The sequence below is a fragment of the Haliaeetus leucocephalus genome, unplaced genomic scaffold, assembly GCF_000737465.1.
Source record: "Haliaeetus leucocephalus isolate CR32 unplaced genomic scaffold, Haliaeetus_leucocephalus-4.0 Scaffold206, whole genome shotgun sequence".
Lineage (NCBI taxonomy): Eukaryota > Metazoa > Chordata > Aves > Accipitriformes > Accipitridae > Haliaeetus > Haliaeetus leucocephalus.
The window spans coordinates 13,094,483-13,111,306 of NW_010972642.1; the positions used below are offsets into that span (position 1 = coordinate 13,094,483).

The window sequence follows — 16,824 nt, forward strand, 5'->3', positions numbered from 1 at the left end:
CCTAAGTTCAGAAATTTTTTTCCTCTTACTTTCCTAGTCAAATATGAAATATCACTGAAGGTACAATATCTATTTCAATGTCATTTATGTGTGCATTACTGATGAAAATATCTCCCTTTGGTGCCTTCCTTTTAACCCTGTAAGAGGTTCCCAAGAAGCTGCATTGCCTATCATAAGCAATAATGAGAAATTAAACAACTGAATATAAGAAGAAATGCAAGTGTCTGTAAAACTACTGGATCTTTGTGCCATAGTAAAGTATCTGTTTAAACTTTAGTCCTTGATTATCTTACCACTTTTCTAACAAATTCATCATGGATTGATTCTTCCACAAACAGCCTGCCAGCTGCAATGCAGTTTTCTCCTTTGTTGAAATATACTGCTCCCATACCCTGATCAGGGAAAAAAAACATTAATATTTATATGCATCCTTTTGTTCAGTTTCCCATTCACTCTGTTCCTTTGGGTTGCATTCTGTGTTTGTGACCCTCAAAGCTTAATGCTTTATGTGAAGAAACATCATCAATGCAACAAGCAGACTAATCTTATAACGGGCAAACACACTTCCATGGAGACAAATGGCTCAGGATGAACCCATTAGCACTGCTCTTTCTATTTCCATCAGTGTTCCACAGAAACACCTGCTGCAGCATCAGAGAGAAGAGGGCTGGCAGCACAACCACTGAATATAAAACTGTGCTAATCCACTGAGCAATATTGCTTGAGTCAAAAGTCACATGTAACTGGGTGAACATTGCTTAACTCTAATCTGCAGAGAACCTCCTATGTCGAGTGTGGATTCAGACCCTGTGCGGTTTGTGGCTTTTTGTTTACTAAGAACTGATACTTGCCATTGTTTTTTCGAGGGCGGTAGGGAGGTGGGGGAAGGAAAAGCAGGACAAATAAAATTCCTAAAATGCAGTTTTCTGGAAGCTGCAAAGGCCTAGGGTCTTGGCATTAGTAGGTATGACTGGGATCGTGTGCTAGTGTCAAGTGTGTGGCAAAAAAAGCATTGTTTCACAATCATTTAAAGCCATCAATGCCAGGTATAGCTCAGGCCAAGCTCTACGTCACCCTCTCACTTCTACAGCTGAGAACAGTGGTGGGGCCAAGGAGTGAGTTGACTAAGTTTCAGCTTTTATTATTTTCCACATATACTTCACTGAACAGTCACTCAGACTCTCATCCTGCCAAAAGACACTCCAAAACCAGGGAAAGTTTATAACAGTTTCTTCCTGGTAGCAGTACCTGCTTACTGGTTTAGAGAATTCACAGAATTAGCATTTTGGGTAAGTACAGTGTGGAAGACCTTTGTTTGCCTCTTAGTGAGCAAACTGCATCAGCTGTCATTTTGATGAATTAGATTACCTGAGCAGGAAATAAGCTCCTTAAAGCCACTGAATTTCTCATTTGCACATCTTATTTATGAACTTTAAACACATTATGGCTGGTTGGGAAGGTGGATTATGATGATTGATGGTGAATTAAGAACTATATGGCAATAAGGAGCTCAATGTATATTTTAACTCACTTTCAGGCTTTAATTTTTTAAGCGCTTTTCTTTTGAGTATTGGATTTTGACAAATCAAGTTTAATGTGTTAACTTGAGTAGTGAAAATACTTTCCAGCTATATTTCTTTGTTTTGTTGTATTTCCTGATGTATATTTCTTGTAGTACTGATCTCTGCCTTTCTGGTGCAGCATGAACAGTTTAATTATGCTGGCATAAAGAAACATCCTGTAGAAAAAGAGTCTGTTTTCTAACAGACTACATGATTTTTCATGCAAGGGCTCCCTACTGCAGTTTTTGGCAGTATATTGCAGTACTGTGAGGATGTATTACAAAGGTTTTGAATATATTGTGCTTGGAAGTAAACTTACCATTTTTACAGCTCTGTCAAGTTCACAGTCACTGAATATGATCAATGGTGATTTACCACCAAGTTCAAGAGAAACTTTCTTCAGATTAGTGGCTGCACTGTAAAAAATATAAATAATCATATAAAAATAACTTTTAAATAGCTTATTTCACTATTTCCTTTCAATCATATCTAGGGAAATTGTATAAACCTTTATTTTCCAATAGTGACTTAGTAAATTCTACATAAATGTAAACAACCATATGTAGTTATGCTTTTCTATTACTGCTACATGCACAATATAGCTAATAAGATACTTCAGAACTAGATTAAGTAGTCTTTATTTACGAATCTTTTGCTGAGAGTACCTCTTCATGATCTGTTTACCAGTTGGTGTTGAACCAGTGAATCCAACTTTACGAACATCTGGATGTTCAGACAGGTGCTGTCCCACTAAGCCACCTATTGGGGTGAGGAAAACAGTTTAACTAGACAGTACATAGGCAATTTTTCCTACTCCAGCAGCAGGACTGTAATACAGAAAGAGCTAATAATATGTCAATCAAGTACAATATCACATACTTATTTACATTTTCAACGTTATGCATATGACTATAAAAAATATCATATCAGTTAACTTGGATCACATTAGTGTCTCCAAATTCCCCTATCTGGACTGAAGAACTTCCTTCCTAATATTCCACTGTAAGTGTAACAACCTAATTTGTAACAGAGCCTGCCCCATACAGTTACTTTGTCACTTTTCTTCCTTAGGGGAAAGAGGAAAATGGTGACATCAGGTAACACGGTCTGGACCATGACTTACCTATAGTGACCAATACGCATCTTATCAGCTTGCTCTAGGTCTCACAGTCACATTTAAATACATCCAAGTGATGATGAGATTAGGAGAAAAAAATGAATCAAGTGAAACATGTTTCTCTGTAATACATTCTTCTTCAGAGTGTTCATGCTATTTGTGTGAACTTGTAGAGGGTATAGGCTGACAGCTTTTACCACTAGCTAGTGACATATAGATGACATATAGATTTTTCCAATTCTGTTCTGGAAACATGTGAAATTGCTGTATGACATAGATGCAAGCCTACTACCTATGAAGATACATGCACTTATGTAATAGGTCTTCAAAAAGGTAAAACGATAGTTCACCAGTTTTAGCATGACCTTCTCTTGTAGCTGAAGTTTTACCTGAGCCAGGCAGAATATTTATAACGCCCTTAGGAAATCCAGCTTTAGCTGAGAGCTCTGCAAACTTCAAGGAAGTCAGAGGTGTAACCTAAGTAGAAGCATTTAGATTAGGTTTCCTGTTTTAATTAAATGCACGATATCTTTTACATTCAATAAATCTTAATTTTGATACAATATTCATCTTCTTACTCACAGTATTGACAAATTAAAAGTGATGGCTTCTTGTGGAAAAGAATTCATTCTTGAAAATGAGAGTAGCATCAGAGCAGAACTGAAGACAATCAGTACTTTGTATCATGGTGGCAATTTGTATTATTATACATGCACTTTAAAACATATGACACGGTCAACCTACGGGTACATGTGACAGGTCAATCTATGGGTGAAATCCGCTAGATTGCCTGAATTATTTTGCCTGAACAAATAGAGGAAGACCTGAGCCATCTGTACATTCCTTTTCATTTTTACCTGAGCTGGCTTGAGTACGAGTGTGTTGCCTGCAGCCAAGCATGCTGCACTCTTCCATGCAAGCATCATCAGTGGGTAATTCCAGGGGATAACTATTGCACAGACACTTCAGGTAGGGAAAAACAGGGAAAGATTACATTTTTGATGGCAGCATTTGAATGGCTTTTCTGTATGTCAAGGCTGTCGCTAAGAAGAAAAAATTGACACTTACCCTATTGGCTCTTTCTTGGTGAATGTTAGATTATGGTTTGGCCGGGCCTGGTTAATTGGAATTGTAGCACCCTAAAAGACAGAGGAGGGACAAATCTTGGTACTGTTTAATCATTTTTATTACAAATATATTTGCCATGTAAGTGTGTTTTGGAAAGTCACAGAGTAGGCTTCAAAACCAGAAGCATTTTTGCATCAAAGAAAGGGGCAGGGATGCTTCTACTGTATGATTTCCTACTGTGGATACTGTAGTCAACTCCTGATTTTCAGCTGGATGAAATCAAAACATAGATCACAGAAGTATGGAAGAACATACAGTGAGGGCCTATGGACAAAAAAAGCTGAATGATATTCTTGATTGTGGATCTTAAAGATACTTGAGGAAATGCTGTTGAACCTATGCCACGTGCTGTGCCATCAAGGAAACTCACCAGCCCTGGTCAGAATGTAACATAGCACACAAGTATCTGCACTAACCTGCATGACAACCACGACAACATTCTGCTCCATGAATAATCAAGAGCTGACTAAGCACGCATATCCACTGTGACACCTCAACTGATTTCTTAGACATTTAGATTCACATTTTAAATCCATATTCTCCAACTGGAAGCAGACTGTCCTTTTGTATTGCCAGGGAGACCCATTTTAGGTAAAATTTGAATTTTGCTTTATTTTTTGATTCCTTTGATTACTTTTGCTAACACTGCTTTTTGGGAATGTGTCAGAAAAAAAAAAAGTGTAGAGAAGTAGAGAAGCACTGCCATTGATTATTCCTTTCACATATTCACTTGCCTGAATTTTGTCACACCATCCAGCGAAGTATCTGAATGTTTGCACAGACATTCCAACGTGGGTCTTCAAAGCTAAAGTGTAGACAGCTCCTGAGTCAATAGACTCTATTGTTGCTAACTCTTCTTGATGTTCTTCCATCAGGTCTGCAAGTCTTTAATAAAAACATTACAAATCCACATCAAAGAGGAGTGACATCTAACCACTGACAGCCAAAATTCTATTTGGTATGGCAAAGAACCGTAATTAAAATTGCATTCCCACTGAATATGGAGGTGGAGCACTGGAGCCACTGCTCATTAATAACAGTAAGAGCTTGAAGAATTGTCTGTTAAAGTCTGCAAATGTCTTCACATTGACTGTAGTAGACACTGGATGAAGACATGAACAGTGAAAACTTACCTGATTGTTCAGTTATGGTTTTGTAACTAAAATAATAATTAGAAAATTTGTACTCTTTTTCTGTTGTACTACAAGGAGCCAATTATAGAAAATCAGACAAGTAAGCCAAAAGCAAATACACAATAACATAAGAAATGTCAAGTCAGCAGAAGTACTGAGAAGGAGTACTCAGAGTCCTAGCTTAAGATTTGGGAAACCTAGCTTCATAATGCTGGTTTGTATTTGTTTGAACTTGGACTAAAATACTTAAGTGTTAGATGCTTCAAAGGCACTCATATGTCCAAAGAGAGAGCTCCTAACCTGTAATGCAAATTGAATTTTACATGCCTTAGTACATTTGAAATCTAGCCCGTGGTCTCCTTGTGCATCAAGTTCTCCATCCGTTAGATTTATGAAGCAACACGGTGAGGTATAGTAAGACTGTGGTAAATACTATTGAGTTAATGCTAGCTATCAGAGTGTCTCAAAAATGCATCTGCACAGACAGATACCTATACTTCTGAGGAGCTCTTGTAATTTATGGTGGTCCCCTGCTCAGGCAGAAAGGTCTGTTTTCATGAACAAATTTTTACATTCAGGTCTTCGATCTCTCACATGGCAGTGAAACAGATGCATCAATGTTTTTCTTAAGCTTCTCTCCGTGTTTTGGTACTCAGATGTATAATCAATGCGCCCATGTGATTTTAAGAGCTTAACTGAGTGCATTTTAGACCCTGTAAAGAGTATGCAAAACTGGGTGTGAAGCCTATTTTTCCATTATGTAAATTCTGCCCATTTAAAGCATTTGCAGAGATGTGGAAAAATGCTTTTTAATACTTAACTGTATCTTGGAGACCCAGCTACAGGTCACGGCATCAGCAGTAGTGTGTAAAAGAATGGATATGGCATGTCAGGGATAAAGGAGAAAGTTCCATTTAATGCTCGCCTAATATCTTCTATTAACAATTCCTCTTAAGACAAAGTAGCAGAGCTAGGGGCTTTAATGGTACAAACCTTCCCTCTGGTTCAGCACGAAAAACTCTAGTTTGACCAAAGACTAGAGAAAAGGGGGCCGTGTTTGAATTAAAGTGGACCAGTGAGGTATTTCATTCACACTGGGGATGGTTTGCAACATGAACACTCTGGTACAGCTATCCTAGAGAGCTAGTAGCCTAAGCAGAGAAGAGTTTAATCCAGGAATAATCTATGCAGTGTAGGGGAGTTATATTTTCCATATGCTTGCAAATCTTTCAAGTGTAAACCAAAGAGCAGTAGTTCTAAGACCTTAAAAGTTTCTCTTTAGGGCAGAGTTAACTTGGGCTCTCAAGTTCTCTACATTCCTAAAGCACCCTGTGTTCCTAATACAAATTAAACTCAAGTTTGTACATGCTTTGAATCTGTGCACACTTGTGAAAAATTTAAGTGATCGACCGTATTTAATTTTAATATGAGTTCTGACTCACCCATTTTCTGTTGTGATGATCACTCGTTTTTTACAGTCCTGCAGGCCTTTTTCAAAGGCCTGGTCACATACTTTATAAGACAAGCAGAATTTTCAGGTTTGCTTTCATTCTCTTTTGCTAAGATGCCTGCAACGTCTTAAAAAATGCCACACATTTTACAATACTTTTTTATTTCTAATTACATCTACTTGGTCCATATGGATATGGTAAAAGAGAGGAGGGGAATTTACATCCAAGGCATTCAACAAAGTAAAAATTACAGCTCTATTAATGTGGTAACAAATGACCTGCTGCATACACTACCAGCAGACACAGACCCATGTTTCCCAAGTGCAGCCTTACACTTCCCTGTGCTGCTCCTCCTTAGCAGCCGGAGCACAGATATGCAATGGATTCCCTACTCGCTACTGTCTTGCTAGGCTAAGCCCAGCCTTATGAGGACAGGGTCATCTTCTAGTTGCATATTCCAAACCTCTAAATCAGCTGGATCTTCAGTTTCCAAATCCTCACAGAAGTTATGCAAAGAGCAGTGTGCAACAATAAAAGGAAGGGCAGTGACCCACCCCTGCACCCAGCCAAACTGCCAGGCTGTCTTGCCATGCAAATACATAGTCTGCTACCATCCTGCAGCTGCTTACCGTGTCACTGATCCTTCTTCTGCTGCCTGTTCTGGTGTCCAGGGCTAGCCTCCTGGCACAGCACAATAAAGGCTTAATATAGCAGCAGTTATGGCACACTATTGAAGATTTTTTTTTTTTTAAGGTGAAAAAAATTCCTTCTCTTCCCTATAGATATATATGCAGTCTCCTCAGCACAATTGACTTGCCCAGGACATCCAATGGTAATGTTGATGAGCCTGCAGACTACAGCCTGCAGAAAAAAGGTGTTTGATACACAGGACCTACTACTTCATGAGCTCCTTGGGGCAGGAAGTTTCAGCTCTGTTCAAGATCCTAACATCTTCAAAGCCAGCTACTATGTCAAGCACAGTAACTAAGCCCTCCACCCACTGAATAGGAACTAAATTTGCCTAGTACATCTCCTCTGTGCTGACGATTGATTTTCCATCATCCCATTAGCTAAATGTGGACCTGTGGCAATCAGGAGTAGTGATCTTCTTTACTCATCTCTACTCTACTTACTCTTTTTTATGTCCTGGAAAAGAAAAAGCAGTGAAAATGCTTCATACACCTCCACAAAAGAGGCTTTCTTTATAGGGAAGCTCTAGAGCTTCTAGTCATCTCAAGTCCGCAAGACAGTGTTCTCCCTGCACTTGCTGTAAGGCACCAGAAGCATCACACTGCATATGGAGAGTCCATAGTAATTTGGCTTTTATTAGCTGCCTCCAGTTCCGCCCTCACAATAGGTAGCTAGCATCATCATCCTTCCAAGACGACCTCTTGCCCTTCAAGGTTCAGAAACCACCACTGAAATGATTCACTCAGCATAACCTCTGTTTATCTTCTGAAATAATAACAACAGAGCCAAAAAAAGAACCAGGCATTATCTAGGGTTGACACAGTAAAACAAATACAAATAAGAAATACTGAGCTGGAAGTGTCTCAGATACATGTGGGATTCAGCTTAGAGTGTTTCTACGCAGGACAATTCTTCCACAACAGACCATATCACATCTCCTAGGACGGGTCTTTAGCCAGGTGAGAAGTATGCTGGGGTATGATCCTGGAAAATCTAGCATCAGTTACAGTGTGTTTCAAAATTAGTGGCAATGTGGCTGTATGTTTACTGTATGGAGCACAGACTCAGGCAGACTTTGCAAGGTCAAAAGTCTCTGTCTACCTAACCTAGGTAGACTCTGTCTGTAAAACTTAGCCTCATTTATACAGAAGGATTTGGACTTTACAATGGAGTTTTCAATCCTTGCAACAAAACCCATATAGATTAAATGAAGCCATCAAGTATTTAAAAGACATTTTCCTCAAATTCTTTGTTTCCGCTCATAAATAATTTAAAAAAAAATGGTAGCAGTGAGAGATCACAAGATTTTTCTCTGCCACAGGAAAGGTTAGGCAGCTAAGACTGGGGGCCAGTACACTGAGGTAAATTAGGGGATGAAAAGATGACTAGTCTGGTTCCTCTGACAGTGGGATTATGAATATCCATTATATTTGGAAAACGTATGCAACAATTCTTCAAAGGAATAAAACAATAAGATTTAAGAAAACAAAACAAACACAAACTGCTTTCGACATACCTGTACATGAGTCGCCCTCTTTCCCTTGCATTCATTCTTCCCCATTCACCATTCTCAAATGCCTCCTTTGCTGCTGCTACTGCCTTGTCAACGTCAGCCAATGAAGCAGAAGATACACTGGCTATTATCTGTCAAAGGCAGCATTGTGTTAGCTCAAACTGAAAGGCTGGGATGCAGAGTGTTACTCTTGCCTCCCAAACTTCTTGACTGGGTGGTAGCAAATACTTAATATCCTCAAGCCCAGCAGTTGGCATGGGTGAGTCAGGCTGCAAAAAGTTCAGAAACAATTGAGGTGGCAGAATTTGGAGGACACTACAGGGTCTCTGATTCCTAGATCTATCTCCCTCTTCACATCAAGGTCCATCATCCTACTTGATTTCACTCTCTCTTTCCAGATGTAAAATCAATGTGGTATTACAAAAATTGGAAGTCTTTATAGGTGGTATTATGATCTAATACCCAAACATGCTAAAATGACTCCTGCATGTTCCATTTCTTAGGAATGGAGCTTCTGTTACCATAAGGCACCATATACACGTAGTATTTTATGATGATTGTGTTCTATAAATACACACATTGTAAATTCTAACACAGAATTGTTATGACTTTTATTCAATTCCATAATGAGTTTCAGGAAAAGTACCAGAGTCTGACTTCTAATGACAATGAAATTTGTGGTATTGATTTCAGCAGAATTTATTTGCTCCAGAATTAAATGGCAATTACATGGACAACAGAATCACTACTCCTATTTATAATACATAGTTATGAGTTGCTCAACCAAGATTCAGTAGTTCAGGGCTGAAGTGCAACTGCATATATTTTCCTACTGAAGAGTCATTTTTCTTAGTGGGAATTTAAAAGGATATTTTAAAGTTACACTTGCCCTAAGACATCAGACTTGCGAAAAAAAAGTAAAGTAAAAACTGAAGTTGATGACTGAGAGGAAATTTATACCGTATCCTATCCTTTAGCAACTAAACTACAGCAATTTTTGTTTGCAAAGCTAAACAAGAATGAAACCAAGGTAAAACATATGGCTGGGTATGGAAATTGACATAATAGTTGAAGTCGAAGTAGGTTATTTTTACTGTGCAGCTTGACTGAAATGCAAAAACTGTAAAATATACAGACTGAGAATTAAATGGAAATGTCAAATTACTTCTAGGGGTTATTTAAAGTGTACTGTATGATTTTGAAATTGGCAATATTCAGTTAGTGGTTTAGATTTTTTAATAGGCAAAGAAATTGAAATAAACTGGTATTGATCATATTTAGAAATTACTCACTGATCCATCTGCTGGATTTATAGTGTCATATGTTTTTCCATCATCAGCATTTATGAATTGTCCATTTATGAAACACTGGTATGGCATATTCACAGTCATGTTGTTCACATTTTTTGAAACCTAAGAGTGAAATAAACAACAAATTAATTTAAACTTTTAATAACTAAGATTTTAATGTAGCTTAACAAGCTTTTGATATCTTCAGACAACATCCAGCCACATTTTACAATGTACATATGGCTGTTAGAAGTGGACAAAAGACTAAAATGAAATGGAAATCATATTCTCCATGAACACCAGTGACCATATTCTGAGATAGTTAAGCAGATTTCTGGGTTTTTTTTATCATTGGATCTCTCTGTTCAAACCAATACTAAGCCCTGGTTAAGGCTGGTCCTAGTGGACTTCAATCAAATGCATAATTCCCAAATTCAAGAAATCCTGACTTACTTAATGACTTAAAAAACATGCAATCCTCCTTCCACACAAAGTTTTCAAACAGACTATTAGGAGAAAAATCTAGCATTGTTTGCCTCAGGAAAGCAGAAGCTCCAAAACTGTTCTGACTGAAGCATACTGGCAGGAGGGTGCAAGGGAGGTAGGAATATCTGCCCATGTGTGATCTACTCTACTGCATGTTCTTGATCCTCTGGTTTCTGGTACACTGTAAGTGACATTACATATATACTTGCATTCCAAAATGCACATATATAAAAGCTGGAGAAAAAAGTCACAAAGAAGAGTTTGTATGACCAAATATTTGTTTGCTTTTCCTACTGCATCAAGCAGTCTAATAGAATGCATTATTTACCCTCCCCCCAAAAAACAAGAAAGAATAAGCAATAAAAGCAAAATAAAAGGTCTTACATAATCAATTACTAACTCTTCTTCTTTGTCTTCTCCTCTGAATTTTCTGACAGCCATTTGAATAAAGTCTGCAAACTTAGTGGCCATATACACGTCTTCATTCTGTAGCTGAAGTCCACTATATTTCTGTTTGATCTCTTCTAGCATTCTAAAGATTTTGAAGAAAGAATAAGTTTAATTACAAATGAAAGAACTATTCAGATAACTGAATCATTAGAAGGTCGAAAGGGGTCAAAACTGGGCACCAGTTTGTATGCGTGTGAATATGTGTGTGTGTGTTTCTCTGACAATAGTGGCACAGAAGTTGTGAATTTTACTGAAATCAGTTGGTTTAATTGGGGGTGTTACAGAAAAGAAAATGTCAGTTCTGGAATACTTTTAGGTAAACTTTTGGAAATAAATGACAAATAGCATGTACTGATTGATAAAACAGTATATGGGACTATCTAACCAATACATGGAGGACATTCAGAGCTCTATGAGACTGGTAAGTAACGGGGACAATAATCAGTTTGTTAAAAAAAAACACCTGAAATGCTGGTCTTATATTATAACCTGGGCTATTTGAGTTGCAAAAAGAAGGTAAATAAGGTGACCCAACACAGCATGAACTCAGTGTACTTGTAAGCATAGGCTCAATTCTTTCTGTGAAAGGCTCCTCTTTCCCTCTGGGGAGTTCTTTGCTGAGCTTCCCAGTCAGCTCCCTGGTCTTGAGATACCTGTCACTGCATGCAGACAAGTCTGAGCATCACCATGCTCCCCCATGTGGCTGATGTTCCTGAAGTTAAGGGGAATTTTCCTTCGATAGAATGAGCAGGATTACATCAATATCTCCTAATTTTGGGAGCAGAACCATATCACATTTTCAAAGGTAGGAAAGGGAATAGTTAGAGTATTGGAAAACATAGGGGGATTTTTTTTTAACACTACTTGATCAACCCTGATTTAAAAGCACCATGACAACTTTGTTTCCATTAACTTTGGCTTCAAAATTTTATTATTTTGAATATTTCTTACCTGACAACATGCATAGAGGATGCTCCAGATTTGAAGAAGTCTGTGGAATCCTCAATTACAGCAACATTGCTCAAAATTCCCTTCCAAATAGCCTAATAATACATAAAAATAACAGAGGCAATAATGAATAATCCTTTAATTGTAAGAAGTATTTATCAAACCATACTTTCTATGGTACCTGTGCCTACGACGTGTATTATTTCAAAGGATTCTAAAACAGAAAATTATTTTAAGAGGGTCTTGAACCGTCTGGAGACCTGATATTAGCCAATAAATTCTTCAGCATAATTAGCTTATCAAAAAGTATTATTTTGTCCGTGATAATTTTACTTAATCAGGCACGAAACCTGAAAGCTATAATGCTAATAATTTTCAGGCCTGTTTTTTAAAGATCTTTAGCCTCCAAATAATAACTTCCCATTGCATTATGGAATATGTTGTCAGCAGAGGCAAAGACAGCCTGGAGCACTTTGCAACTGGATTGATGGCATTTCTGGCACCTAGGCAGAGCTGAGAAGTAGTTTAAGCTGCATGCATGAGGTAGAGATTTCTGCTAACATGAATAGTGAAATAACTGGTAACATAATATTTCAATTAATTATTAGGTTTCAGAGTAAGCAGGTAGTGTCATGAAGTAGAGTTTATATTTCTTTTTGCTATTGTCTCAGTCAATCAATAGCTCCAGGTAGGTTTTATGCTGCTGGCAAGCAGGTTCAAGGTAATCTCGAAGCAGCTGTTCAAAATACTAGTGCATCAAGCTGCCTGACCTGTGTCAGAAGTTACTGACCCTGTAGCAGAGTTAGCAGAAGGGAATACACCTGTGATTCGCTTGCTCTGGCACAAAACTTTCATGACAAATGTGGCTTTCAGTTAAGCCCCTGACACTCACTACGAAGGGATGGATTACATGAGAGGGCAGCAAAGTGCCTCTCTGGCTATGAGAGCTTTCTGCTCCAGCAGCCCCATTGCTGCATCCCTCTGCCAGCCAGCCCCGTGTGGGTGGTTGTGGCAGAAGAGAGACAGCATGCACAGGTACAGCGAGAAAACTGCTGCTTTTCTCTTTCAGGCTGCTGTTCTAAGTCTCCCTGGAGCTTGTCCAACAGGACCACTCTGAGCACATCCTAGTGAGTAACACCACAGTGAAGAAAGGATTTCAGAACTGTCCAAGTCTGTCAGTGTTGAAAACCTCACTGTTGTGAGGCAAAGGTCCATTTGTTTTTCCTCACTCCCACCCTCATCATTCAAAGATATTTACTATAACTGACCCTGCAATCATTGTCTTTGTATCACTCATATCTGAAAGAAAACTTTCTAAAGTTATGTCTAAATGCTCTAATGAATTCCCAATTCCACCTGAATTAATGCCAATAACTAAAGATTCAACCCCATACTCTTTGAGTACATTTTATCAAAAAGCAATTTGCATGGCTAAATAAAAGATATGCCTTGCTTATAATGAGAAGTATGTAATGCCTTTGTCTGAAGTAATATCCTACTAAAGCAGTTTATTGAATTACCCTAATATCTTCTGCCATCTTTTTCTCCTCTTCTGTAAGTTCCAGGGCAGTTTTCTCATCAGCAGAGAAGTATTTAGATGCAGGGATCATTTTTCCATCCTCAAACTGCAGATTTCTCACTAGTACCTGAAAAATGAGAGGATATGATTTTAAATTATCTGGGAGGTAACACATCCTTGTGTGAAGAGTTCTTAGGCATTAATATGGTTATTGAAATAGTAAAATAAATGGCTTGCAGGAAAGCTGCTATGATGCAGGTAATTTAACACAGGCCACTCCTACCTGTCTTTCAGATTCTCTCCCAGTATTGGTACATTTTAATCCATATTGGAAATGAATATGGATTGAGTGAGAAGCAAAACATTAATGTCTCCTCTACAGGATGGCAGAGGATTGATAAACTCCAAACAAATTAGCTGTCTGTCATTAGCAGCTGGATTTGTATAGCCTGACAATTCCACACTACTTGCACTTGCCAGGGTGAGCACTTACCATCTTCCCATCATTACCAAAAACGACTAGACCATTCTTGGTTACAAGTCCAGGTCTTGAAGCACCTTTTATTGCCAGCTCTTGTCCAGCAGGCACTGAAGCATCAAGTAATGATGACCCATAAAAAGTAACCACCTAAAAATAAATGGAATTAAAAGTGCACAGATTCCAAACATGCTCTAAAATTCTAATAGTGAAATTATACTGTTTTGAAGCTTAAATATAAGTACTTACACATGGAAAACATGTTACAACATTATCTCTGTATCTTTACAACCCAGGACATGTAAAACTTTGCAAGCTGCCTAAACCTGTGGAGCTGCTTAGCTGTAACAATGTGCATGCTGGAACCAGTGCAGAAAGGGAAGCAGCTTTTTTCAGTGCATGCCCAGAGGAAGAGACTGGCAGAAGCCTGACTGTGACCGGTGGAGTCCGGCTCTGCTCCCAGGCTGGCAATGCTGAACACTGCCTTTCTGGGGCATTTCTGTTCTTTCTGGGCTCTCAAATCAGCAACAGTTCTGGTTATTAGGGCAGGGCTTTTGGAGCAGCTTACCAGCAGATGGCTAACAGTTAAGTAACAAAATCTGGACATCACAGGCAGGAAAGATAATGCAATTTTTTAAATATTTTATGTAAGTACAATGTGGATCAAATGTACAGTACTTTCAATACACTGAAAGGAAGTAGTTGGTTTCGGATAAAATGAGATAGATTTATTTCTACAAATGATCTAGGCCCAAATCTCTTTAAATAAAACCTTCTTTGTTATTTCAGTAGCTCACAGTGTTTCACTTTGCTGTTAATACTGTGATGTTGCCCACTGTACAGCATGGGTTGCATTATACTGTAATGCATGCCTACTTCACAAAATGACTGGCACAGTTTGGTTCTACCCTTCTTACTTATTGCTTTGTACCATGCTGCTTGTTTTTTTTTTTTAAATCTTAACTACTGTGTTCTGTACATTTGTTTAGGTGCCTGTTTGAGATATATATAAAACATACAGTCATAAAATGAGAGCTACTGCAATGTAACTCTCATTTATATTCACCTGTGTGCAGACACCTTTAGTTTTATAATAAAAAAGGTCAAAAAGAGGTCATAGAAAAGAAGAATATTCTCCTGATTTTCAGAGCATACCTGGCCATCTATTGTTGCCCATGCTCCAGGCACTTTGTCATGCCCTCGAATCCAATTGTGCAAAGCTGCTGCAGGTTGGTCCCAGGAGATCTAGGAAATCAAGACATGCCAGGTAATTCTTCTGTGTTTAGGCATAAATCAAGTTAGTAATGTTTTCCTATATAAGAATTACAAACTCTCCCTCCTTCTCTTTCAACTCTTCATTTATTTAAGAACACAGAAAGGGTCTGGTCTAATAAAGGAAAATCAGTGATCTCCAGATGGCTAATCATCAAAGACCTATCAAATTGGATGCTCTTAGCACTCTTGTGTTCTGTGCAGTCTATATCATAGATTCTCCTTCTCACACTAATATAATGAAAATATAAATCTTGCTACTAGGTAATCATTCCTAAATAATTAATATTATGATTAATAAATTTAATAAGCATAGTATAAATGGGAATAAGTGTACATCTGGGATATCACCTTCTGCTGAAAATGATCTATTTATTGCTCGGATCCTACCTTCTTTAATAAAACCACAAACTTTTATTAAAATACTTTCTAATCATTTACTAACCCTTTATAAATTGTTTCATGAATGGAATTCCCACTACAACTTGCAATTCCTGCAAGACTTTGAGGAAAAAGGAAATAATGTTTTAAGAATGTCATGTATATTTAATGTGTAAAACCAGTGAAAATGTATTCCTTTATCTTTGCAATATTGTGAGTATATATACAAAATTAATTAAATAATCAGAATAGCTATTAAATAACAAATCTCAGGTACCCAGCATCCTTCTTAGTTTAAGCACAAGGAATATTTAGAAGCAAGTTATAAGCCAATGAGAAGTGTTTTACAGCAGGAAGATTAAGCTAGTTCACCCCAAGGAAGCTCCTTATGAATGAATAAAAATATCCTTATGCAAAGCTATTTGTTTCTAAGGTAAGGCAGGAATTGAAATATGATAAAAAGTTATCACCTACAATATTTCAGGTGGAAAGGACTATATTCACCATGGACAAGAGACTGACATATTGGGAATAATTTTTACTTTTTATTTTTTTTAAAAACTTCTGCACTGGTCTAGAAAAGGAAAAGAAGGTATTAAAGGCAGCATTCACTATCATTTTATGGTGGCCCTCCCAACCACAAAGAAGATCCAGCTAATGCAGTGGGGGTGCTTATATAATTCTTATATGGATGCTTAAATATATTTTTTTCTGTTGTTTGTTTACGTGACCTATATTTTTTTTTTCCTGGTGCCAACAGGAAAGGTGCCAACACTTGCTTTTGCTAACATCAAATCTATTTCTGGTAGAGAATTTAGTATGGACTGTTGGTAAACAAAGGGAGCTATCTTCATTCAGTGCTGTATTTAAAAGTCTGGTAACATATTAAGAATCCACTGAAGGTGCAGCTGCCATCTAGCTGTGTGTAGATGATCCCAAGTAGAACACCAGGTTTCTAAATATATGTAACTGCTGAAAGGAAATAGGAACTTAACCTGGGGCTCCATTACATGCATTCTTGGACTTATCCCAGGAATAAGAGGTGGGGAAACAACTGAGTTGAAATTAATCTTAAATTCATATCACTACTACTGTGATCTGAGTTGATAACAACTTTTCTGGTGATATGCACAAAGCACAGTGCTATTTAACACTACCTCTGCATTTTCCTTTTTCTGGATCCCTTCATATGTTGCCCCTTCTTTAGGCTGAGGTATACGAGGGGCCTTACCATCAGCAATTAGATGTACAGCTTCCACCTAAGCGAAAAAGTAACAGATTTATTGTTAGCTCGGTTTGCCTTTTTTCCTCAGTCATACTTGTGAATGACAGCAAAAGACTTTCTGCCACAAGGGGAACCGGTTTATTTTTAAAACCTAGGATTTCCAAAATCTAGGGGACCAATGA

At 37.9% G+C, this 16,824-nt stretch overlaps 1 protein-coding gene across 1 annotated transcript in view; it reads right to left on the minus strand.

Moving 5' to 3' along the window:
* ALDH1L2 (aldehyde dehydrogenase 1 family, member L2) overlaps positions 1–16,824 on the minus strand; it is a 32,719-nt gene that overhangs the window by 4,260 nt on the left and 11,635 nt on the right. The window contains exons 5-19 of the mRNA XM_010566326.1: positions 16,575–16,676; positions 14,920–15,009; positions 13,780–13,914; positions 13,288–13,413; positions 11,771–11,862; positions 10,754–10,901; positions 9,887–10,006; positions 8,598–8,725; positions 4,542–4,692; positions 3,748–3,818; positions 3,537–3,642; positions 3,069–3,156; positions 2,228–2,321; positions 1,882–1,978; positions 294–392 (exon numbers count right to left, since the gene is read on the minus strand). Of these exons, the coding sequence (XP_010564628.1) occupies positions 294–392; positions 1,882–1,978; positions 2,228–2,321; positions 3,069–3,156; positions 3,537–3,642; positions 3,748–3,818; positions 4,542–4,692; positions 8,598–8,725; positions 9,887–10,006; positions 10,754–10,901; positions 11,771–11,862; positions 13,288–13,413; positions 13,780–13,914; positions 14,920–15,009; positions 16,575–16,676 (1,647 nt within the window). The remainder of the gene's footprint in view (positions 1–293; positions 393–1,881; positions 1,979–2,227; positions 2,322–3,068; positions 3,157–3,536; positions 3,643–3,747; positions 3,819–4,541; positions 4,693–8,597; positions 8,726–9,886; positions 10,007–10,753; positions 10,902–11,770; positions 11,863–13,287; positions 13,414–13,779; positions 13,915–14,919; positions 15,010–16,574; positions 16,677–16,824) is intronic.